The sequence below is a fragment of the Phodopus roborovskii genome, unplaced genomic scaffold (genome assembly GCF_943737965.1).
Source record: "Phodopus roborovskii unplaced genomic scaffold, PHOROB, whole genome shotgun sequence".
In the NCBI taxonomy this organism is placed as follows: Eukaryota; Metazoa; Chordata; class Mammalia; order Rodentia; family Cricetidae; genus Phodopus; species Phodopus roborovskii.
In genome coordinates this window covers 13,237,835-13,260,949 of record NW_026125052.1, presented here as the reverse complement: position 1 = coordinate 13,260,949, position 23,115 = coordinate 13,237,835, and the positions used below count along the sequence as shown (strand labels likewise).

At 53.7% G+C, this 23,115-nt stretch overlaps 1 protein-coding gene across 2 annotated transcripts; it reads right to left on the bottom strand.

The window, feature by feature from the left end:
* Nucleotides 1-1,342: 1,342 nt before the first annotated feature.
* Mllt6 (MLLT6, PHD finger containing) lies at nucleotides 1,343-22,386 on the bottom strand. Of its 2 annotated transcripts, none has more exons than XM_051175363.1 (20): nucleotides 21,930-22,386; nucleotides 20,662-20,741; nucleotides 20,130-20,184; nucleotides 19,830-19,939; nucleotides 18,773-18,876; nucleotides 18,520-18,613; nucleotides 16,194-16,409; nucleotides 15,539-15,637; nucleotides 13,180-13,399; nucleotides 11,784-12,395; nucleotides 11,281-11,462; nucleotides 11,025-11,133; nucleotides 9,930-9,996; nucleotides 9,666-9,811; nucleotides 9,094-9,291; nucleotides 8,918-9,006; nucleotides 7,587-7,936; nucleotides 7,163-7,253; nucleotides 4,516-4,872; nucleotides 1,343-3,768 (listed from the first exon to the last, which is right to left on the bottom strand). In XM_051175363.1, the coding sequence occupies exons 1-20, from the start codon at nucleotides 22,036-22,038 to the stop codon at nucleotides 3,727-3,729; spliced, it is 3,330 nt and encodes a 1,109-aa protein (XP_051031320.1). In that variant the 5' UTR covers nucleotides 22,039-22,386; the 3' UTR covers nucleotides 1,343-3,726. The 2 variants fall into 2 exon arrangements, with proteins under 2 accessions (XP_051031320.1, XP_051031329.1); XM_051175372.1 differs by having other exon boundaries at nucleotides 13,264-13,399.
* Nucleotides 22,387-23,115: the final 729 nt, after the last annotated feature.

Sequence of the window (23,115 nt, the reverse complement as noted above, 5' to 3'; positions counted from 1 at the left end):
TTTTTTTTTTTAGTAAAACATTCTTTTATTAAAAGAACAAGTGCTGTTTACGAACTGCCCTTCGTACAAATAACATCCGTTATACAAAGATACAAGACCCAGGCTATGCACAATTCCAGGCTTGGAGGTCGCAAGGGAACACTGCCGCTTGGGCTGAGGATATAAAGGTTTCAGAAAGAATGAAAAATGAGCCCCTGGGTTTGCAATGTGTGGCTTCCCTTCCTTGCTCCCCTAGGAAGGGTCTGCTACATGGAAACAGGCTGGGATGGAAGGAAGGGAGCCCAAAGTTCGGTCTTTAGTGCCAAGTGGGCCTGGAGAAAGTGAACACAGGACAATGGGGGCCCTCGGTCCCCAACTCTTTAGTAGGTCAAGACAGGGTGGTCTGGTAGAAATTTTAAACACACCTGCAATCCAGGAGGAAGAGGCTGGAAGGATCATAGGGGCTCCCTGACCCCACCTTCCTCCAAGACCCTGGCGAAGTTACCTCAGTCCTGGGCACCTCTCCCCAGGGACCAGTTGCCTGCCCTTCGGCCCACAGCACTTTTAAAAGAGGATGTTGGAAAGCAGCAGGGGGAGCCTGTGTCTTTGAGAACCTGTCAGCATTGTCAGTTTGGGAAAGGAAAATGTGTTAGCCTTTCTTTGGGCTCCCCTCATTTGTCTAGGCCCTTCCTTAGGGTGGGCACTCCCTGGGTCTCAACCAGATCAGGGTACCTAGGGGCAGCAGTAGACCCAGGAGCCTGAGGGGGAAGCCCACAAGCTTGGATGAGGGAGAAGGAATGGGGAGATACAATTTATTTTTTTAAAGGCAACCCTTAAAGTGTCATTGTCTATGGAGAGGATTCATCAGCTCAGAGCTAAGACAGTCAGTGCTACATAGATAGCTTCCCACCATGGGCACAACCAAACCATCACATGCACACACCACACACACAGGACAGCCAGCCAACCAGCTGCAACTAAAAGGCTGGGCAATGGAACAGGAATAGCCAAACTAGGTACTGTGGCTCATGACTGCTGTCCCAGAGTACCTGTCCCTCCTAGGCTTAGAGCAGTCACCTGTAAAGCCAGCTCCAATCACCCATAAATACAGCTGAGTCCCTTCTAGCACTGATATCAACTAGCTGTAAACCCCACCCCTTGGTGGGCACAGACTCAGCATGCATTACTCACTCATCTTCTCACTGAGGGTGGTGACATTAAGATCCACTCATGCATTCTCAGACTCCACTTCCGCTCTGCAAACCACATCCTCCCCCTCCCCCCACACAGAGATGGCCCCAAATCTGCTTCCTTCCCCTCACCCCACCAAAGCTCTTTATCAAAAAATGGATCAAAGCCAGTCATGGTGGCACACACCTTTAATCCCAGCACACAGGAGGCAGAGACAGGCAGAGCTCTGTGAATTTGAAGCCAGCCTGGTCTGCATAGCAAGTTCCAGGACAGCCAGAGCTATATAAGAGTAGGCCTTGGGGGGGGGGGGGCACCAAGGCTGGAAGATGTGAGGTCATTATGGCCGTTCTGCAATACTCTGTTCCCTTTCGAGGGTCACGGTAATTTTCCCTGTGAAGCTGCACACCGAGAACTGTCACAGCTCCCCTCATGCCTCACTATAAGCAGCAATGCCACCAAGTAGTGGTGACAGCACACGCCTTTGATCCCAGCTCTCAGGAGGCAGAGGCAGGCAGATCTGAGTTGCAGGTCAGCCTGGTCACAGAGAGAGTTCCAGGACAGCCAGGGCTATACAGAGAAACCTTGTTTAAAAAAGAGCAGCACCAATCCATGCAAGGCCCAAGAGCTCTCAGCAAACCGAACCTGACTGTCTGCCAGCGCATCCTGGCCCAAAGTAGGAAAAAGCGCCTGAAAGTTGAGACCAGGGTTCTAGAGATCTGAGTGACCAGGGCCAGGGAGCAGCTGGCCCAGGGCACCTAGAACTCCTGTTCCAGACATCATGGGGTGGGCCTGGATGAGCAAGTCGTCTAGGAATTTGGAGAATCACTGGCTTTTCGACAAGGAGTTAAAGAGCTGAAAAGATGAAAATGATGTCTTTCTGATATTAAGTAGTTAGAAAAGTGAGTATTTCTGACGTCATCTCAAGTGTCCCCAAAAAATCCTTCCTAGTGCCAAAGAATTTGCCTCTGAAAGGTTCCCAACCCACCCTAATATCTTACAAAGTCTTACCAATGGGAATATTAATAGTATTTTCCATATCAGAAAAAAAAAAAACAGTTGAGCAGCACAGGCAAAAATATATCTGCACTACGTTTCTGTCATTGCCAAAAATATACACATCTTTTTTTTTTATTAAACGAAAAAAAAAAAAAAAAACAAAAACAAAAAACTCCCAAAAAACCCCAGAAACAAAACCCAAACAGAAACACACCAAAATGCACACATGCGAAGAGACCCACAGACGTGGACATTAGGGAAATCTGGAACTGACCCTCAGTCCCAGCCAGTGCAACCAAAGGGACGCAGACCTCCGTGGCTGCACTCCCAACGGCTTGGGCAGACTGACTGCCACCTACTACTACACCCTGGAAAAGAGCTGGTGGGTGAAAGGGACAGTTGTTAGTGTAAGTGGCTCTACTAGCTGGTGAAAGTGGGGCTTAAGAGGCAGGCTACGTCTGAGGGGGAGACTTTTGCTAAGAAGAAGTGGCATTTACCCCTTCCCTAGTCTCTTGTGCTAGGGAAGACCAAACTACTAGCGGGGGAGGAGGCCCTGAGGGGGCCCTGAGATGGAGTGGAGTCCAGAGGAAGGAAGTAAGACAGTATCCTGTTCAGAACCCCCAGCCCCCCAGGAATGCTCCAATACTGGAGTACTATAGTTCCTTTTAAGTTAACCATACATGCCCTGGAAAAGGACCAGAGCTGGTCAGGGGATAGACAGAGGTGACAAGAGCTAGGAACTCCTGCTCTGGTACTGGCCACTGAGTCTTCCCTTGCCCTCGGCAGCCCCAGGTCCAGAGAAAGAGGTGACAGACAGACAGGTTAAACAGACTGACCATTCAATACACACACACACTCACACACACTCAATCATACACACACTCACGCAGCTCCCTCTCCCCACCCTCGGCACTCCTCAAGCCAATAGTGCAAAAAGGGGCAGGGCACCAAGGACAATGAGGGTCTTCCCCCTGCCCAGCCCCATCCTGGGGCCCCAAGAGGTGCTATCCTGCCCTTCCTCAGCCCCCCACATCTGTAGGCTTTTCCAAGCTCAGCTTGTGACCCTTAGCGGGGAGGGATGACAAGAAACAGTCAAAGGATCCCTTCTGCTGGGAAGAAACTGAAGGTCACCTGGGACCAGCCCTTTTTCCATACGGAATTTCCACGCGGGGATAGGCCCAGGGCCCACCCACCCTCACCTTCCCCATCCAAGTGCTGACTGGTTTATGTGGTAGGTCCAACCAACTCTCCACTTCCTATGCCATGACCTACTTTGCTCTTTGGGGGGCCCCTAGGCATCTGCAGAGGACGGGAGCTCCTAGGCAGGCTTCGAGCCTGTCTTCCCCTGATCCGCTCTCCTGAAGCAGCCAGTGCAGTGAGGGAATGGGCCAGGTGGAAGGTCTCCCCTCCAATCCCTCTCCACAGCACCTGGAAGTCCAGGCACACACTCCCTGGGCATTAGCACAGGCTCTGGGCCTGGCTCTGCAGAGTCTGGGCCAAGGTTCCCATTCCAGGCAAGGCCCCTCTAGCCATATAGGGGTCAGGAGGGGCAGGGTAGAGTTAGCCTTTTTCCTGGCTAGCTGAGGCTCCTTTGTCAGCAGTCTGGAAAGACAAAAAGGAGACTTTGAGTGCTGGAGGCATCTGGCTCTAAGACCCAGTTAGGATGGGAAAGGCTGCCAGAGGAGTAGAGTATGGAACAGCCAGGCCTCTGCCTAGCCTAGTGTGTGTGAAGCAAGGAGGCACCTAACTTATACCCAAAACTGACTTCTTAGGCTCAGGGTAGTCCTCCAAGGAAGGAAGGAAGGCTTTTTCTTCTGTCATTGGCCCACCCAGAAGGTCATCTTTTTCTAACTGCTGTATACAGAAAAGAAATGGCCTTTTCTAATTGCTCCTCCCATTGGAAAGTTGTTTTCCTTTTAAAAAGAATTTTTAAAAAAATCATATTCAGTATGTATGTGTATGTGTGTGTACATGAGTGTGTGGACAGCAGAGAATAGATTTCTGGAATTAGAAATTTCTCTCCATCCACTATGTGAGTCCCTGAGATCAAATTCAGATCATTGGACTTGGTGACAAGCGCCCTTTTACACAGTGAGCCATCTCACCAAGCTGGAAGGTTGTTTTCTCCTAGTGGCCCTTTTATTATTGGTACCTGCTCAGGGTGGCCTTTCTTGTCTCTGAAGAAGGAAACCCCAAGGGGAGCTGAGGTCTTGCTGTCTGCAGCAGGCTACCTGGTTGACCTAGGGGATGCTGCCTCCCACTACAGATCTATCTGATGATGTCACTATAACCATCCTCCTCTGCTTGTCCCTTACAAGGGCTACAGGAAAGCTCCGGGCCCTTACTTACCCCTCCTTTAGGGCCACTCCCACTGGCATCTGCCCCAGGCAGGCTGAGAAAGGGGTTGGTCTGGGCAGTGAGGACTGGAGGTCCGCCCGCTGCTGCTACTGCCGCAGCCGCAGCTGCTGCAGCCATGAGACTTGTATTGCTGCCGAGTGAAGGGGCCACCAGGGCTCCAGCAGGCAGCAGGGGTGGAGCTGATGCGGTGGGCAACAGGCCAGGGGTGCCCGCGGACAGCAGTGGGGCGGAGCTTCCAGCCAGTAGACTGGCCATGGGCAGCTGGGAGCCCCCAGCCATCTGCAGCCGCTGTAACTCCCGTTTCTGCTGAATCTGCTGGATCATTTGGTAGACCACAGTCTGGTGCTCCTGCAAAGACAACAGACCGGCAGATCACCGGCAGTGGGTCCCTGCTGTTTCTCCCTAAGGCTGCCTGCCTTGCCAGACCAGGGCCCCTCATACTGCAACCATAGGGCCCACGGCGGAAAGACCCACGATTCTGTCTCTACTCTTGCACTCTAGGCCTCCACCTCCCTATATAGACAAGAAAATGACTACAAGTACCTGGGTGAGTGCAGATCGTAAACATCTCTAGCCCTGCCCACTGTGTCAGGTCCTCAGTCCCCAAGACAACCACAGTGCTACTCCAAATGGAAAGCACAAAATCAGGACAACAGTCACTTCCCTTTTTTTCTTTCCAAATACTGGTTTGAAAGACTTAAAAAAAAAATATCAGGGGGCTAGAGAGATGGCTCAGGGGTTAAGAGCATTGGCTGCTCTTCCAGAGGACCATGCTTTAATCCCCAGCACCCACATGGTGGCTTACAACTGTCTGTAACCCAAGTTCCTGGGGGATCTGGCACCCTCACACAGACAGACATGATGCAGGAAAAATACCAATGCATATAAAATAAAAATAAATTGTTAAAACACACACACACAAAGATATCAAAACTGGTGGCAGAGAAGGCTCAGTGGTTAACAGCACTGGCTGTTCTTCCAGAGGACCCAGGTTCAATCCCCAGCACCCACATGACAGCTCACACAAGTCTGTAACTCTAGTTCCAGGGGATCCAACACCCTCATACAGACATACTTGCAAGCAAAACACCAATGTACATGAAATTAAAATAAACAAACAAACAAACAAAACCTGGTGGTACTCTGGAGGCAATAGGCCAAGGCAGAGGCAGAGGCAGGAGGATGGATGCGAGTTCCAGGACAGCCTAGTCTGCATAGCCAATCAGAGCTAATGAAATACTGCCTCAACAGCTACTCTTCCAAGGCACCTGGATTTAAGTCTCAACAGCAACAAGGTAGCTTTCAACAATACATATACTTCCAGAGAACCTAATGCCCTCTTCTGGTCTCTGTGGGCACTGCACACATGTGGTACACAGACAAGGCATAAATAGAAATAAAATGGAAAGGAAGAGGGCAAAAAACTTTGTTTTTGAGGCAGGGGCCTATTTTAGTCCAGGCTGGACTCAAACTTGGTATGGAGCTGATAATAACCTTGAACTCCCGATTCTCCTGCCTCTCCACCTATCCACCTATCAAGGTATTGAGATTACAGCCATAAAACATCATACCCAACTATTTTTTCTGTAACTTTAAAAGGCATTTATTTACAGTGTCTCAAAAACCAAAACAAAGTCAGGCATGGTGGCACACACCTTTAACACCTTTAATCCCAGCACTTGGGTAGCAGAGGCAGGTGGGTCTTTGTGAGTTCAAGGCTAGCCTGGTCTACAAAGCAAGTCACAGGAAAGCCAGGGCTGTTACACAGTGAAGCCCTGTCTTGAAAGAAAAAAAAAAAAAAAAAAAAAAAAAAAAAAACTAGCTGTCTCGAAAACAAACAAACAAAAAGTAATCTGTCAAAGAAATTTTGTTCTTATTTCTGTTCCCATGCAGTAATCAGTTAAATTGCTTCTCCTATTGAACAGTTTTTAAAATTACATTTATTTTGTGTTAGGAGGTGCAGTTGGTGGTCGGAGAATGTATTCTACCCTCCTATACCATGAACAGCAAGGCCCTTTACCTGTGGAGACATCTTAACAGACTTTTTACTATGTGGGGTTTTTTATTTTGTTTTTTTTTTTTTTTTTTTTTTTTTGTTTTACTTCTTTAAGCCACAAGTCTTACTCTAAAGTCCTGGGTAGACTCAAACTCATTTTGTAGCCCAGGCCCACCTTGAATGCATGGTTATTCTCCAGCCTCAGCCTGCAAAATGCTTAGACTACTGTCACATCACACAGCATGTCCGGTAACTGTCTGTTTGCCTTGCTGGGGGAGACACAGACAAGGACCTGGTGCATGCTGCGCACCTAAGCCACACTCTGGCTTCAGTCCCTCATCTTTAAAAGGTGACATCACTTCTCCCCAAAGAAGAGAGGGCACAACATGTCAGACCCCAGATTTTGCTTGAGAGAATGTCACCTGTTCTGACCTTTCCCCTGCGACCCTGCAGGAAGGCCCTGCAAAGCTCAGTTACTGCACCTGCCACTCGCACTACAAAGTGACCCAGGGTCTCCCACGTGCCCACAAGCCCCACGGGTTCAATGCCACCAGCCTGAAGCCCCTTCCTGGATGACTGTGTTCTTGAAGGTAGGCTCTTTGGGTAGAGCCAGCAGGGGATGGCAAGGGAAGGGTCACTCACTGGGGTCAGCTGTGGAGAGGCCAGGAGCTGCTGGAGCTGCTGGAGCTGCTGCTCTTGCTGCTGAAGGAGGTGCCTCTGCTGCTCTGTCAGGCTGAGGCAGGTGTAACACAGATGACGAAGTGCACGTTAAGTGTACCCCACACCCATGAGCTCCCACACTCCCTCAGGCCCAGACAGATGGGCAACCTGTCCAGAAGACTAACAGTAGGGACACGGTTAAAATCTAGTCCTCTGAACTACTCCTGTCCAGATACACTCAGGACTAAAGTTCCAAAGAATCCCTGAAGTCAACAGACTGTCAGGACTATAAATCCGATAGGGTCAGAGGGCATTCCCTTCTTTTGGGGGGACAAAGGTGTTGGATGGAGCATCCCTCCCACATCCAGCCTCCCATACCCTTCCCTAGGGTTGAGCTCTCCCTCACCTGTTGAGACAACCTGGCAGCTGAAGCGTGGGGGCCCCGCCAGCCTGGCTCAAGCTTGCAGGGTTGGGAGCAGCAGCCCCATTCAAGCCCCCTAGAAGCCCATTGAGGGGCAGGCTCCCGCTGCCCGACAGCCCACCTAACAGCCCCTCAGCCATGGGCATGGCCCCCAGCCCCGCTGCTCCGGGTGCCCGGCCCAGCCCATTCTGCGGCTGAGGTGGGAGCGGGGCAGGGGCCCCAGGCAGGGCCAAGGGCAGAGTAGCAGGGCTCTGCTGGAGCAAGGGCAGCGGTGGAGGCGTGCTGTGGAAGGACAGCGATGAGCTGCTGCGGCTCGGGCAGCCTGAGTGTGGGTCCTGGGGAGGGAGAGGGAGGGGACAAGTCAGAGGGAAGGGGGCCAGCCTGACTTTTCTGGCCCCCAGCCCAGTACCCACCAGCATTCTCCTGGTGCAAAGCCCCCTAAACCTCCAGGCAACCTGACCCAACAGCAGGGCCCATTATTGAGGCCCAGCAACCTTTGTTATTCTGATTTAATAACAAACAATGGTAATGGCACTGGTTTTTCAAGGGACCAGGTCCAGGGGTTAGTACTTGACCTGTACTGCCCTGTTATTTCCACTTTGGAACTCTAACTGGAGAGAGAGGCTGCCCAGGTTCAAATTCCATCCCCACACCTCAGTGCCTTGGGTAGCCCTGGGTTCAACCTCTGCCTTGGTTTATGTATTCATGCAGTGTGGGTGATAGTAACAGCCATTCCAGAAGTTACTGTGAAGACTAAAGAAACTCATGCTTTTAAGTTACAGGGAAAGCTTGCAACTAGTGTTATTTTTATGATTATGACTTCCCTAAGTCACAGTAAATGGCAGAGAAGAAGCAAGCACCCGGCTTGTTTGATTCCAATAATAACCACAACATAACAATAGCAACTGCTATTCCAACCGCCACCAATTACACAGGGATTAGTTTGTATGAGACACTGTAATAAACCCTTCACAAATGCTTCTCAACACTCCATCCCCAAGACAGCCTTCCCTCACGCTCCTTTAGCCCTTAATTGAGCTCATCTTTCTATTTCTCCTTTGCAATTTGTTGTTTTCTTGGGCTCAGCCCATTTTCAGGAGGCCTGAGTCTACTTTATTCACTGACTGCTTAATCAGTATCCCGTATTAAGGAGGCACCCCATACATATTACTTATTTAAAATAACAGATAACCAGAAGAGAACCAGTTGTTCAACCAATCCCTTCAGTGGCCAGCTTCCAACAGCTGCTGGGTACTAACTAGACTGAAAGTACCCTCTCCAGTCCCTCCTCCCTGTCCCCTCCTTGAAGTGCCCACCTCGGAAGACGTGGACAGGGAATTGTCCAGGCCAAGGCTGTTCTTCCCTGGAGGGCTCTTGCTGGTGCTCAAGGAGTCGTTGCTGCCTGCTAACGGAGGAGATAAGAGAGGTGCAACGGGGCTAGTTCAAGCACCAGGCAGGAGTTCCCCTCCCCAGCCTGGACTGGATCTCTCACCTTGAGGAAGCAGCCCATAGGGCCCTGGGACAGGGCCATTAGTGACAGTCAAGGCAGCAGGCAGAGCGGGGAAGGGCACGGAGAGCTGTACATTGAGGATCTGGAGTCGCTCCTTCTTGGCTGTCAGGCTCAGGATCTGCTCCTGCAGCCGCTGGTTTTCCTTCTGTAGCGCATGCAGGGCCTTCAGCATCTCCACAACTTCAGAGAGGGGAGGGAGGAGGAGCCTGAGGTTATTGGTGCAGCATGCAGCAAGGAGGCAGGGCCAGCGGGAGGGACAGGGTGACCCCGCTAGCCGGAGGATGGCTCTGGGACACAGCGGTCTGAGGACACTTCAGGAAGGCCCTGATGCTCCTGAAACTGAGGGGAATGGGGACAGCCTGTGGTTTGGTTACGGTCTGTGCCAGAAGGCCATGGGGTAGAGAGAGCATGAAGAATGCCCAGAGCACCACTTAGGCAAGGTTAAAGATGAGTCCTGGGGCCACTGGCCAGGCTAATAATAAATAGGCTTGAGTGAAGCCTTGCAGAGAAGGGGAAAGAGTGGCTGGGCCCCCATCCCTGTGCACCCCACTTACTGTTGACACCAGCCTCTCCATCACCCTGCTTCTCCAGCAGCTGCTCCATATTAGTTGTCCCTGGGGCTGTGGCGTCTAACTGGCCACCCCCACAGGGTGCTGATGTTGTCTGGTCAAAAAGTGCAGGGAGGCTACTGATGGGAGACCTGTGTCCGGAGGAGAAATGGGCTCAGGCTCAGCTAGCACCCTGGTTTCAGCACCTACCCATCCCCACCCCACCAACAGGAGGTCCCCAGCCACTGCCACCCACTCTCCCCTCCTCACATGGAAGAGAGACTCTCCTGGGGGGAGGTCCCGTGACACCGGAAGCTGCAGTCTTCTAAGTCTGGCTCTTGGAAGGAGAAGGGATGGCAAGGATCAGGGGGGAGGAGGGGCATCTGCCTCAGGACCCTCCCTGGGAAGTGGGCACTGCTTCTAGAACCTCAGTGCAGGGCCCCTTCCTCTGTACCCCCCTCAATCCTAGCCTGGTAGCTCATGCTGGCAATAAGCTGAGCATGGCACCCCCATCTCAGGGAAGCTTTCTTCCCTTTCTACAGGGTTCCTGCTGCTGCTGCTGCTACATCTTCCAGTTACAAAATCTGAGGTCAAGACAAACTTGGATCAACGGAACAGACACTGGCTGTGTCACCTTGAGATGGTAACCAGCCTCTCTACAGCATTCCTCCCAGGATTAAAAATAAGGTCATAAAGGTCACGTGCTTAGCTGGAGGGCTCAACAAGCACAAAGCAAGCCCTTCATCGCTGTAGCATCCTAATTAGCTTCAACTTTTTACATTCATAAACTCAGATGAGAAAACTGTTGGCTATAGTGCGCATGCACACACGCACACTCTGGATTATAGAAAACACACCAATCTTATCCAACTGGATCCTGAAACTAAAGTCAGATTTGTTTTCTTAGACTAGCTTACCTGCACTGGCAGCCTACAGCTAAGCCCCAACCCCAGGCTGACAGGCCTGGTGTCTTGTTCAGCTCCCAGGAGCTGAGTCTCTAGGAAGAAGGTTGGGAGAGCTTGCCTCCTACCCCCTTAACTCCTAAATACCTGGAGAGCAGAAAGCCCAGCTGGCAGGACCTCTGTGACCCCCGGACCAGGGGAGATCGCGAAGTACACTGGGCTGGCCCAGGATTGCCTGAGCTTAATCATTCTCTGCCTCTCTGCCTGCTGCGTGAGCAGGCCACTTCTCTTACGTGGGATGGAGCAGCACTACCAAGCCTGGCCCTGCACTGCTTTTCCTGCAAGGTGCCCGTTTGGTAGTGTCTGAAGTAAGTCTGTTTAGACAGAGTAGGCAACAGCTAGAGGGAGAGGATGCTCATGATTTCTACAGCAGAAAAGGGACCAGGAGCAGGGGCCAGCATACCTGTGTGGCTATTCTCGGCTTGGGTGAGGAGGGGGTTTACAGTCCCCATGGGGGTTCCAAAGATGTGGGAAGAAGGGAGACTGAAGGTAGAGCCAGCCAGAGAAAACACCTGTTGGGAAGGGAAGGACGGACTCTGGCCTCTGTGCTTTTGGTCTACCACAGTTGACTGTGTGGCAGGAAACGAGGCACCCAGGAGAAGAGAGGACCACAGGCGAGTGCTGCCCCCATCTGCCCAGGAAAGGCGAACAGGTCTCACCTGAGTGGTGGAGATGGAAGCAGAAGAGGATGGGAGGGTGCTGGGGAACGGGGAACGGCTGAGGCGGGGCAAGGCTGAGGTCCCTGGAGGCCCCAGCAGGCTGGAAGAGAGTGGGGTGCTACACACAGCCCGCAGCATCCCTCCACCATGGGAGATGGGGTCCTTATTACTGGTGTAGATTCCTGAAGGCACAAAGATACAGAGGAAACCCTAAGGCCACCTACCCAGACTCCTCCTCAGACAGTGAAGGCAGCCCGTCTTCAGGGAACATCTCATGCCTGGCTGGGACTGAAGCCATTCAGTTTACTACCCTGAAAGTCCTGCTGGTGTTTACCCCAACTTCTATGTACAGAAGACATCAGAGGGAGCTTCTCAGAGGTAATGCCGCCTCCATTCAGCCTGTTTCTCCCTAGCTACATTTCTCTAACTTTCACATGTATGCCCCGCCCTCTCACAGGACTGGCCAGATATGGAGATGGTCTTTAACTACAGGAGTCACTAACCTGCCCCCAGCAGAGGGGATTCCAGGCTCAGACTGGGCAAGCTTCCTGAAGGCCCAAAAGTCCGGGAGGCCAGACCCCCAAGGCCAGAGCTGACCAGGGAACCCCCGGAGAAGGGTGAAGCAGCAGTGGCAGTAAAGCCAGCCAGCTGAGCCCCAGCAAGGGAGGCAGCCGGGCCCGAGGCACCACCGTCTTTGCCTCGGCCGCCCTTGGGACGGCCTGGCCCATGTCGGCTCCTCTTGCTGGCTTTGTGCTTCTTCTCCTTCAGTCCTGTCTCAGGGGCCTCCTCAGCAGGTCCAAGGGTGGCACTCAGTGCAGGCATCCGCTTATGGGTACCTGCAGAGGCCCCGGCCCCGGAAACATGGGGAGACTTATAGTCCCCGGGTGAGGGGGCGCGGGCCCGGCTGGAGTTGGAGGTGGTAGAGAAGCGCATGATGGGCCCAAAGCCAGAGAAGACCACCTTCTGTTCAAAGAGGTCAGCCTTCGGGGGCTCAGGGACAGTGGGCGAGGCAGGCGCTGGCGGAGTGGGGGCTGTGGGCTTGGAGTACTTGTCTTCCTCAGGCTGCTCCAGCTTGGGGAATGCTGCGAAGTCAGGAGAGCTTTGCAAGGATGGGCCTGCAACAAAGGAGAAGAATTACTGCTGGACCACCTCCCTCTTTCCCTACCAGCAGAAAGGAGAGCACTAGGTAGGAAATTAAGCCTTTGTGTGTCCTAGGTTAGCAGCACCTGCTGGAAACAAAACAGGAGGAAAGCAACTTCCACCTTTAAGCAAATTACTGCTACATTAGCACTGGCTGGGGACAGGCTCGCACTCTTTAGCACAGGTTGGTCTCAAATTCAGGCAATCCTGCAGCTCCCAAAAGCTGGGATTACAAACCTCTGCCTGAACTAATGGCCCTTTTGACACAAAAGCAGGGGACATTACTGGGGGGCTAGAGGGGTTGGCCCTGTAAGGAAAAGAGGAGCTCTGACTTAAGAGGGAAAGGAAGGCCCTAGAGAGGAGGCTCATCAGTTAACGAGCACTAACTGCTCTTCCAGAGGATCTGAGTTCAATCCCCTGCACTCACATGACAGCCCACAAGCATCTATAACGATAGCTGCTAGCACAGCTATCTATAATAGGTTCTGACAAGACCATCTACAAGGATCCATTGCCCTCTCCTGGTGTGCAAAGTACCAATATACATACATAAATAAATCTTAAAAAAAAAAAAAAAAGAGGGAAGGGTAGGGAGCCCACCTGGGAACTGAGCCACGGGGTGGGCGTTCCCCTGCCTTGTTACCCCACCTCAGTTTGTAAAAACAAATGAGAGATGTAACTATCAGGCAAGGCCCTTGCCACAACAGCACAAGTCAAGATGTTCCCGCTCCCACACTCCTTCAAGACGCCCAAACTCACCTGCAGGCTGAAAAGACCCCCCAGAGGAGGAGGAAGAGGAAGAGGAGGAGGAAGAGGAGGACGTGGAGGTAAAACTGCTCACACCTTTCCCACTGCTCAGTTTCTTCCCCTTATGACTCAGGCTATGGCTGGAAGACTTCTTCCCCTTTGAGTCCCTGCTGCTCTCGGAGGTCTCCTGAGTGCCGCCCTCATGGTGGGAGGAAGTAGTAGCTGAGGAGACCTAAGGGAGAGGCAAAAGAGGTTCATGGCCAGCTGCATAGTCCAGCTCAGCCTGACTTGGGAGTGAGGGCAAAGGCACAGGACCTGGGCTCCACTGGAGTCTCCTGGGAAGGCTTTCCAGGCAGGGAGCCTGTGGGAGGAAGGCAATAGAACAGGGAGACAGGAGGCAGCTGAGGAATTCTAGGGAATGTCCTGAACCCAAGGTCTCCGTCTTTGCCCCAGGACTCAAGAGAGAGATCAGTCCACACTGCGCACTGGCCCGCTCATCTAAGGTTCATTACTCAATACTTCTGGCCCTCCAGCTGTTTGTTCCCACTCACAGCCACCTGGCTTTGGCCCATCTCTGACCACTGCAAGCTCTTGTTAGATAGCCATGCTTGCACACCAACCCTCCACAGGGCAGCCTGTCTTTGCTCCTCCAACATCCAGCTAGGAAGTCCCCACTCTAGGAAGCCTCCCTACACACCTACGTGAATGACCATTCCGTCTTACTCTCGGGCCGCTGGAGACCACACATGCATGTCAGAGGTTGCTATGCTGCCCTGAAGTGAAGTACACTGTCCTATGCCTGAGGTACAATAACCTGGGACGGCAGGGCATTGGGAAGTATTGGAGGAGCACAGCTGTGAGCCTAGAAGGCTCTGCCCTCCCTGCCTGTATGTTAGTTGTTTAGCCTCGGGACCTGGTTCTACTGCACCATCCTTAGGATGGGAGTCCGGGGCAGCTCCATGCCCGAGAAAGAAAGAGAGAAAGAGAGAGAGAGAGAGAGAGAGAGAGAGAGAGAGAGAGAGAGAGAGAGAGAGAAGGGCGTCAGTAAATAAGGAGTCTGATGGTGGTGGCTGTTATAGTACCTAGCAAAGGCAGCTCTGGGTGCTGGCTAAGAACACAGCCCTTCAAGCCAGACCACTTTGGCTTAACACTTTACCACTAGCTGTGTGCTTCTGGACAAGTTATGTAACTTCTCTGTTGGCTCAGCTTTACTGAGGAAGTGGGAGTGACTAGGTGCCTACCACACTGGGTTATTTTGAGGAATAAATCCCCCCCCCTTGCCCCTTCTCTACCCTGGCTCCAAAAACAGTCTGGCCTCTCTGTAGTTGTGCCTCATGTACCTGGGAAGGTGATTTTCTTTAGGGTGGATAGATACCAGGTATTCAAACTTGTGCTCTAGGAACAAATGAGGGGGAAGTGAGAGCCACCCTGTACTGCTACCCCTCCCTGGGCGGAGCCCTCGTCTCTGTCTTCCTTTGTTCTTTCCTGCAGCTGGAGTTCTGAAGGAAGCCAGATGTGGTTCGGAAAGCCACGGAAGAGAAGAGCTGGGGGAAGGGGGCTTAAATGTTGGGATGGTTTGTGGGGGGGGGGGATAGGCAAAAACTCTCCAGCACGTCCAAGGGTTGGTAGAGGACCCCAGAGGTCTTTCTAACTGCCTGGAGGCTCCTGGAAAGGTCAGACCAGCTTTCCCAGGTGAGCCCAGGGAAGCAAAGCAGGAGGGGAGTTTCTGGGGCAGTTGCCACAGCAACATCACCCTGGAAACCTGATACCTGAGCCTCCTGCTAAGATGCCCAGTGCCCTGCCACCGTGTGAGGAATGGAGGTGCCTAGCAGTAATGGGACAAGGAGTGCTTTCTCCAGGCCCCCAGGGGACTCACATGGATCTGCTCTGGCTTGGAGTAACACTCACTGGCCTAGGGTAGAGCCTGCCCTGCCTGTTGCTCATTCAGATGCTACCCATTTCTAGAGACTGCTGAAAAGGGTGGGTGACTAGGGATTTCAGGGCATTGCCAGAGCCTGCTCCCACCCGCACTCCCACCCTGCATCAAGAGGGACCTCGAAGTCCTCCCAGTGGTAGGAGTTCTTAGCCTGTCTGTCCCCCAGGGCTGGGCCCCAGAGCATGAGAAACAAGCCTGAAGGCGATACATCTGCTCTCCAAAGACAGGATTCCAATGCCGAGCCTCTGCTTGGACAAAGGTACCCACAGGGCAGCTTGCAGGCAGGGAGTCACCCCACCTTACCCTTAGGATGTGTCAGGGCTTGCTGGGCAGAGGGTGCTCAGGCAGGCTCCTGCTCACCTTGACCCTTCTTCACACTGCATCTTACTCACCCTCAGAATAGCACCCCAGCACCCTGAGAATGAGCAGTGGTACCTTATCAGCAGTGGGGACCACAGGCGGGGTGAGGATGCTGGCAGGGGACTCAGGTCGCTTCTTGTGCTTCTGTTTAAGGCGTTCTTTATCCTTCCGACTCTGGGGAGGAAAAGGTGAACAGATACTGGTGGACAGGTTGTTTGAAGGAGGTTAACCATGACATGTGGGTACGGGGAACTGAGCCCCTCTTCAGAGTGGGGCTTGTGAGTTCTCCCCCTCTACAGAGGGATGGAAGACTCCAGCTGGACAGGAGTGGCTCAGGCAAGATCCTCTGAGAGCCAAGAGCCCCTCCCCCATCTTCCCTCCTGCTAAAAATAGCCTGTCCCATTATCGTGCCAGTGACAGAGCGCCACACACATGAGCAGGCACTCACAAGGGTGTCCCCCTGGTACACCGAACAAAAGCAGGCACTTCTTGGCACGGGGCACAAGGGGGTAGGCTAGAGATGTGTGCAAACATCTAGGGTCATAAAATTGGAGGTGGGGACACTGTCATGTCGTGAGGAAACAGAGACTACACAGACACAGAAGTCAGGTGCCAAACTCTGAACCTCAAGTGCACTTCCTTAGCTCCCTCTTCAACCTCAGCAGAAGGTCTTGGCACCTGGTGGGAGTCTCTAAAAGAGAGAGCTACATGACACAGGGCAGGCCTTCACCTTCTTCTGGCCCTTCTCATGGTGGGTCGGGTGCTTCTCCTGCTGAGTGGACGGTGAGGCCGACCGACTTCTCCTGCCAGTCAGGAAGCTGTTGCTGCTGCTGCTGCCCCCTGTGCCGCCTCCGCCACCACCACTGGTACCACCGCCGCCGCCTCCTCCACCACTGCCTCCTCCTCCTGTTCCTCCTCCTCCCCCACCGGAGTGACGGGATGGCTTCTGGGGTAGAGATGGAGAGGAACTGCCAAACCTTTTTCGTGAGCTTGCGGAAGGTTCCTGAAGGTCACATGATCCCAGGGCCAGTCCCTCTGCCCCTGCAGGTCACCCATTTTCTGTGACAGTCTGGTCAACCTAGAAATCCTACAGCTTCCCCAGCTGTCTTTTGCTTGTTTTGTTTGATGAGACAGTTTCTCTGTGTAGCCCTGGCCCTCTTGGAACTCAGCTCTGTAGACCAGGATGGCCTAGAACTCAGAGATCCGCCTGCCTCTACCTCTGCTGGGATTAAAGTCCAGCACCACTGTCTTAACAATGTACAGATTCAATCACAGAGGCTTAAATGAGGCATGTACCAGCCTGAGCCCCCAAGGTACAGTGAGGTTGGGGGTGGATCTGGACCCGGGCCTCTTGCTACACTCCAGAATGCTCTCCTCAGAATGCTCTCAGCAGGCGGAACCACACAACCCATTCCCACCTCCTTCCCTTAGAAAAGGGGTATGCAAAGGAGAGTCTGGGAGCCCTTGCTCTTTGGGGACTGTATTTCTCTCCAGCCACCATATCTTCCTCTTCTGATCCTGTGTCTCTTCTCTGTCCAGCTAGATCCACACAGATCTGCTGCCCTGAACTGGGGGCCGCAGGCAATGAACACCAAACTGTCTCCCCGGGATTGTCCCCCTTGTGCCTGATCTGATGGCTTTACCCATTCCAGGCTTGCAGCGGCTCCCTAAAATGACCAACTACTCCCCACTGCCAAAGCCTAGGATTAATTTCAAGCCTCCACAGCTTTGGGCCCTGCTCCTACTTCATCAAGCTCCAGATCTTTCCTCCCAAGTCTTTCACATCTGGACCAGTCTATTCTGGACACCCACAGAGGCAGCCTCAGCCTTGTAACCTCCATCTGCCCTTGCCACCCTGCCTGGGGACCAGCACCAAATCTGATCGTCTCTACCTAGTGCCACCTGCAAATGCAACAAAGCTCCCGACCTTGCCCTAAGTGGCCATCAAACTCTAAAAGCACGGCAACTATGTAATTTATGAGCAAACCAGGGCACCGCTGAAAAGAGAAAGGGAACTATTAATCATTACACCAGCACAACTGGCACAAAACAAGATGGTCTGGGGTGAACCAAGGTGTGCACCCCTCTCGGAGGCCAGCTGCCTCCTTCCTGACATCCCCCCACACCCCGGGATCCACCTCTCCCCACCCAGTGATTAGCTCCAGCCTGGATCTTATTTCACATTCAACTTGGGCTTTTCGACCACTCCACTCTCGTGTTTAGACAAGTCCGCCTGCAGCGACTCCTGCATCCAGCCCTGCCCCTCTGGTCCCTCCGCCACAGCCCCTGTTCTTGCAGCTGCCTCTTGACCCAGCTTCATGGTTGATGCCAGGGTAATCTGTCTATAACACAAATCTGATCATATTACTCTCTGGCTTAGGAGTTCTCCAAGCTGTGGCCTGGGGCACAGAGTCCTGGCTGCAACCTACCTCTACAGATAACATCCCTGCCCAGGGAAATCTCCAAGTCTGCTCAGCCATGGGAGCCTGCCTCATCTCCCTACCTCAAGAACCCTACCTGCCTGGTCTCATCAAATACCCTTCCCTCCTGCACCAGCACCGGTTCCTCCTCACCTTAGGTTCCTCCTCGTCTTAGGTTCCTCCTCGTCTTAGGGCTTTGTCTACTCCTGGCAGGGCTGGCTGATGAAACTGTTATCTTTGAACCCCACCCACCAGCTGTGAGACAAGCTAAGTAATATTGGGGACTTATTTACATATCTGTGAACTAGGGCACATGCAGCACTTTTGCAGCAAGGTCAACAGTCCCACGAATGTGACAAAGACACTGACCCAGTAAGAGCTGTTATCATCCTACTTGTCCTTCTAGTTCTCCCTAACTTAAAGATTCCTAGATTGACAGGCCTTGGGGCTGGGGTCTCTCTCATAGCCTTGCCTGCCTGGTTCAGTTCTGATTTGCACCACACAGGCTGCAACTCACTCCCAGTCATAGGTAGAGTTCCTGAAGAGCAGGGACTAGGGCATGGGGGTCTCTTCAACCCTCCAGCGCCAGGCACAGGCCTGTCCCAGCCAGTGTGCCTGACAGCCGGCAGGACTCACCATCTTGCTGAAGTGGTATTTGCAGTAGCCACAGTACTTGACATTGTCCACCTCCAGCACCTCTTCCTCACACAGCAGGCCTGCCATCTGGGCACTGAGGAGAGGCAGGTCAGCGGGGTGTAGCCACAAACCACAGCTGCCCCCACCTCCGCCCTCCTGGACCCAAGTTCCAAGCATGCCATCACCACCATCTCTCACAAGACAACCCCACTCAATAGCCATCACAAACCCTGAAGCAGTTTGGGAATCTCACCAAGTGACATGAAAAGCCTGTCGACAACCATGGCGGTTACAGGTCATGCAGGCTCCTGAGGCAGCTTTGCTCTCTCGGCCCTGTTCCTCACAGATGTAACAGGTCTGCGGGGCACAGCACAATTGACCCATCCTCCAGGGAACCCCACCTTGCCTGCTGAGGGATTCTATGGCCTCCCCTCAATTCCATCCTGTCCCCCACCCCCCCAGATCAGTGCCATCTAACAGAATTTTCTGCAGGAACAGAAATGTTGGTCTCTAACCTATAAACAACACAAGCCCCCAAGCACTTAAAATGTAGCTGGTATGACAGAGGAAATGAATTCTGAATATTCAAAAGTTTGTTTTTATTTTATATGAATGAGTGTTTGGCTACATGTATGTATGTGTACCACATTGTGTGTCTGGAGGCCATAAGAGTACACTGGATTGATTCCCTGGAACTGGAGGGAAACATGGTTGCACACTGTCACCTGAGTGCCAGGAACTGAACCTGGATTCTAGGCAGCAGCAGCAGCAAGTGCTCTTAACCACCAAGCCACCTCTTTAGCATGAGCATTCCATTTTCAATGCACATCCTCATATAGCCAGCACCACCCTTGTTAAGGTCTGAGAAGCTGGCATCGATGTTAGCCTAGCTCCCTGACACCTGCTGGACCTCTGCATATGCTGTGTCTTTTTCATGGAAGTCAGTTCTTTCTCATGGCCCAGGTCTCAGCCTAAACATCTCCTTCCTTAACCACCTGATACCCAAGCAAGCCTCACTGGGTGTCCTTTATCTCAATGCCTGTTGACACATCTGTCTTGACTAATGGCAAGCACTGGGTGCCTGCTGTACTGTGTCTGGCGCATAGTAGAAACTCAAGAAAAGAAGTGCACTACTCACTAAAGGCTGATCTCTGGCTGTGCTACCTTGAGGAAGCTTACTGTTCTGCCAGTTACAGAACATGCACAGAAGTAAGTATCCACCCATCTCCTGAGTTCCCCCAAGACAGAGAGTATAAGGGTGGCACCCCAGGACGGCAGGCCAGGAAGGGGACTAGTAAGGGGCCACTGACCTTGTTGAAGCGATCATGAGGTACATACTGCAGCACAATGGGCTCCATGGTGAGCACGTTGGCAAACTGCACCTCCGGGATGTAGAGGGCACACACCACGTGGGCCCAGCCTGGGGCAGTGTGGGGATTAGCCTCAGCAGGACATCGAGCTCAAGACCCCACCCCTCCCAACATGAAGCTGTAGACTGACCCCTGCTTCCACAACCTTCCTGTACCAACCAGAGCAGGGAGAGCCAGCCTCCACCCCACACCTGCTCAGGGGGCCTGGCTGACCTCTGCAGGTGTTCAGGGTCCCCTCACCTCCATTGTCAGTCCTCTTCAATGCCCCATCTTTGTGTGGGCACAGCTCACACCTCTGCCAATGCAAGGAGCACACGGGTTGGGGGACTCTGCTGACCTGGGCCCTCCCTGATCTCATATCCAAAAGGACCCAAGATGACATAAGATCTGGGCAAGGGGGTGGGTGAAGGTGTACAGGAAAGAGGCTTGGCCATGAGCTCCTAACCGCTGAAGACTAAGGAGGACCTGAGGTTCATTCATGAAGCCCCTCTACTTCTGCAGCCTTGACAACCTTTCATAATAAAAAGTTACACACACACACACACACACACACACACACACACAGAGCACACATACACATAAAAATCAAAGCCCCCATGCTGGAGGTGGGGCAGTGATGAGCAGAGGGAGGGATGGGGCTGGTGATGGGGGTCAGGAAACAGGATATCCTGAGTGGCAAAGTTTAGTTCTGCCCCAGCCTCAGGGTACCCTAGCTCAACCTGCAGGAGATGTTCAGATATGGAAGACAGAAAAGGGAAAGAACAGAACTCACCACCCTGGCTGCTCGCTCCTGAGATTCACATTTCCTGCAGAACCAGGGTCCAGTTGGCACCTGGACGATGCCATAGCAAGCTGAGGATAGGGGAGGAGAGTCACTGAGCAAAGCCCTCAGCCACTGGTTTTTTTCCCTGAGTAACTGGGGCGGGGAGACTCAGCGGACTAAAACCAGCCCAGGAGGTGACCCTGGGTCACTCTGAAACAGGACCACAAGAAATGTCCAACAGCATAGAACCAACCTTCCATCAAACTGCCAAGCATTCCAAACAGCGGCAAAAAGTCTGACAGTCCTTGACCTTAAACTTACAACGACCCTCCATCCTCATCCCCCCCCCCTTTTTTTCCTGGACCTGCTTCCAGTCCTCTGCCCTGAGCAATCCCTCAGGCATCAGAACAAGAAATAGTCATGATTGTAACACGTTTTGTTGTTATGGGGGTGGGGGGGCACTTCTTAAAGGGCCAGTAAGGGATAAGGAAAGGAAGTCGGGGGTCCAGGAGCGTCTTTTTCTGCCTCTATCACAGGTCCAGGTCAAAAGTCAAAGCTGAGCAGGTGCGGTGCAGGTAACCAGAGGAGACTGGCGGGAAGAGCCCGCAGCCACAACGATAAGGGTTGTCTCAGGAAGGGGGGGCCGGTTGCCTGCGCCAGACAGGCGGAGATGCCAGTCTGAGCCCTCGGCAAGATTCCTTAAGGAGTTAACTCCCGAACCATGTGCTGCTGGGGGAAACTCCAAACCTCCCTCTCCTCCATTCCGTCCCCCTGTACCGCCGCTCTCCCAGCCTCAGCTCTTCCCTGGAGGATTTCAGGAGTCCCTTCTCCCGTGGGACCCTTCTCCTCCCTTCCTAATTCCGCTCCTCCCAGTATCCGGAAGCAAGGAGGGATGACCCCCCCTTGACCTCTTCCTCCCGTAGCGGGAACCAAAATAAACCGGGCGGGAGGGGGAACACCTCACAGGTAAACATTCCCGGGACAGCACCGACCCCGGCGGTGCAGGGCTCAGGGAGTTCACTCCTTGCTCCCTGGACTCTCCCCCAAACTCCTTCAACTTGGGGTGGGGGGCGCAGGACTGGAACAATAGGCAAGAAAACAATGCCTGACCCGGTCCTGGAGGACCAGGCTGGCGGGGGGGGGGGGAGCCCACGCCGCCCTTCGCTTCAGGTGGGTGGGGGAGGGGCGCGCGCCCCAGGAGGGCTCCGGAGGGCGCGGCCGAGGGCACCCGGTGTGCGCGCCGCCCCGGGGTCCCGCAGCCCCCCCCCCCGCCTTACCTTGGTGGACGGCCACGCTGCATGCGTGCCCATCGCAGTAGACCAGCGGGTTTTCGGCCCAGCCCCTCTCGTCCGAACATACGCAGCAGCCTCCTACCATCTCCTTCATACTCCCATGAGCTCCCTCCGGGGCTGGGGCTGGGGGCCGGCCGGCGGGGGTCGGGGGTCAGAGGGGGAGGGAGGGAGCGGGGGCCGCGCGCCTCCTCGCCCCCTCCTCCGCCGCCGCCGCCGCCGCTTCTTTTCTTTGCCTCCTCCTTCCTCCTCCTCGGCGTCCTCCTCCTCCTCCTCGCTCGCTCTGTCTGGCCGCCCCCCCCGCCGTGCTCTCGCCCTCATGCCCCGACGGGCCCCCCCCCCAACAATGAGACTCGCGCGCCGCGCTCCTCTTCCGCGCCGTTCGCCGGCTACCAGGGCCGCCCGGCCGCCGTGCAACCCGGGCCCGGCGGGGGAGGCGCCGAGTGGCACATCGCGGGCGCCCGCCCGCCCCGCGCCGCCCCGCGCCGCCCGCTCACGCGCCGCCCCCCCGGCCCCCCTGCCCGGCCGCGGCAGCCATGGCCGCGCGCCTCCGCTCGCTCGCTCGCTCCCGGCCCGCCCGCCGCCGGGTAAAGTCTTAGGTTCAGGGAACAAAGCCTGGCTTGGTAGGGAGCTTTTCGCTCGTGCGCTCCGTGCAGCTTTTCCCGTCTTTTCTTTTCCCTTTTATGATTCTAGGTGGATAGTTCCCGAGCACTCTCCTCTGCAGGTCCTCGGTGTCACACTTTGGGTCTCCGATCGCCCCCCCCCTTGTTCTGCAACCATAGGGGAATCTGTGGAGAGGTTTAAAAAGGGGGGGGGCTTTAAAAGGAACTGGGCGATGTGAACTATTCGCCCATGCTTGTTCTTGGGATGGGGGAAGGTGTCTCTGGATGGCAGCTCATGGTCAGTGTCCCTGGAGGGTAGACAGTGTCACATGTAAACTTTTACGTTTTTGTTAGTTTGAGAGCCGGCAGTTCAGGCTGGCCTTGAACTCACTGCTTGGTCAAGGATAACCTTGAATTCTTTAATCTGCCTCAGCCACCCGAGTGCTAAGAGTAAAAGCATGCACCACCACGCCCCACACAAATATTTGTTGGCTAGGTTAGCATCGGTTGGCCGCCAGAGTAGGTATTCCTGCCCTCCGGGAGCTTCCCTTTGAAGTAGTTACTCTCAAGAT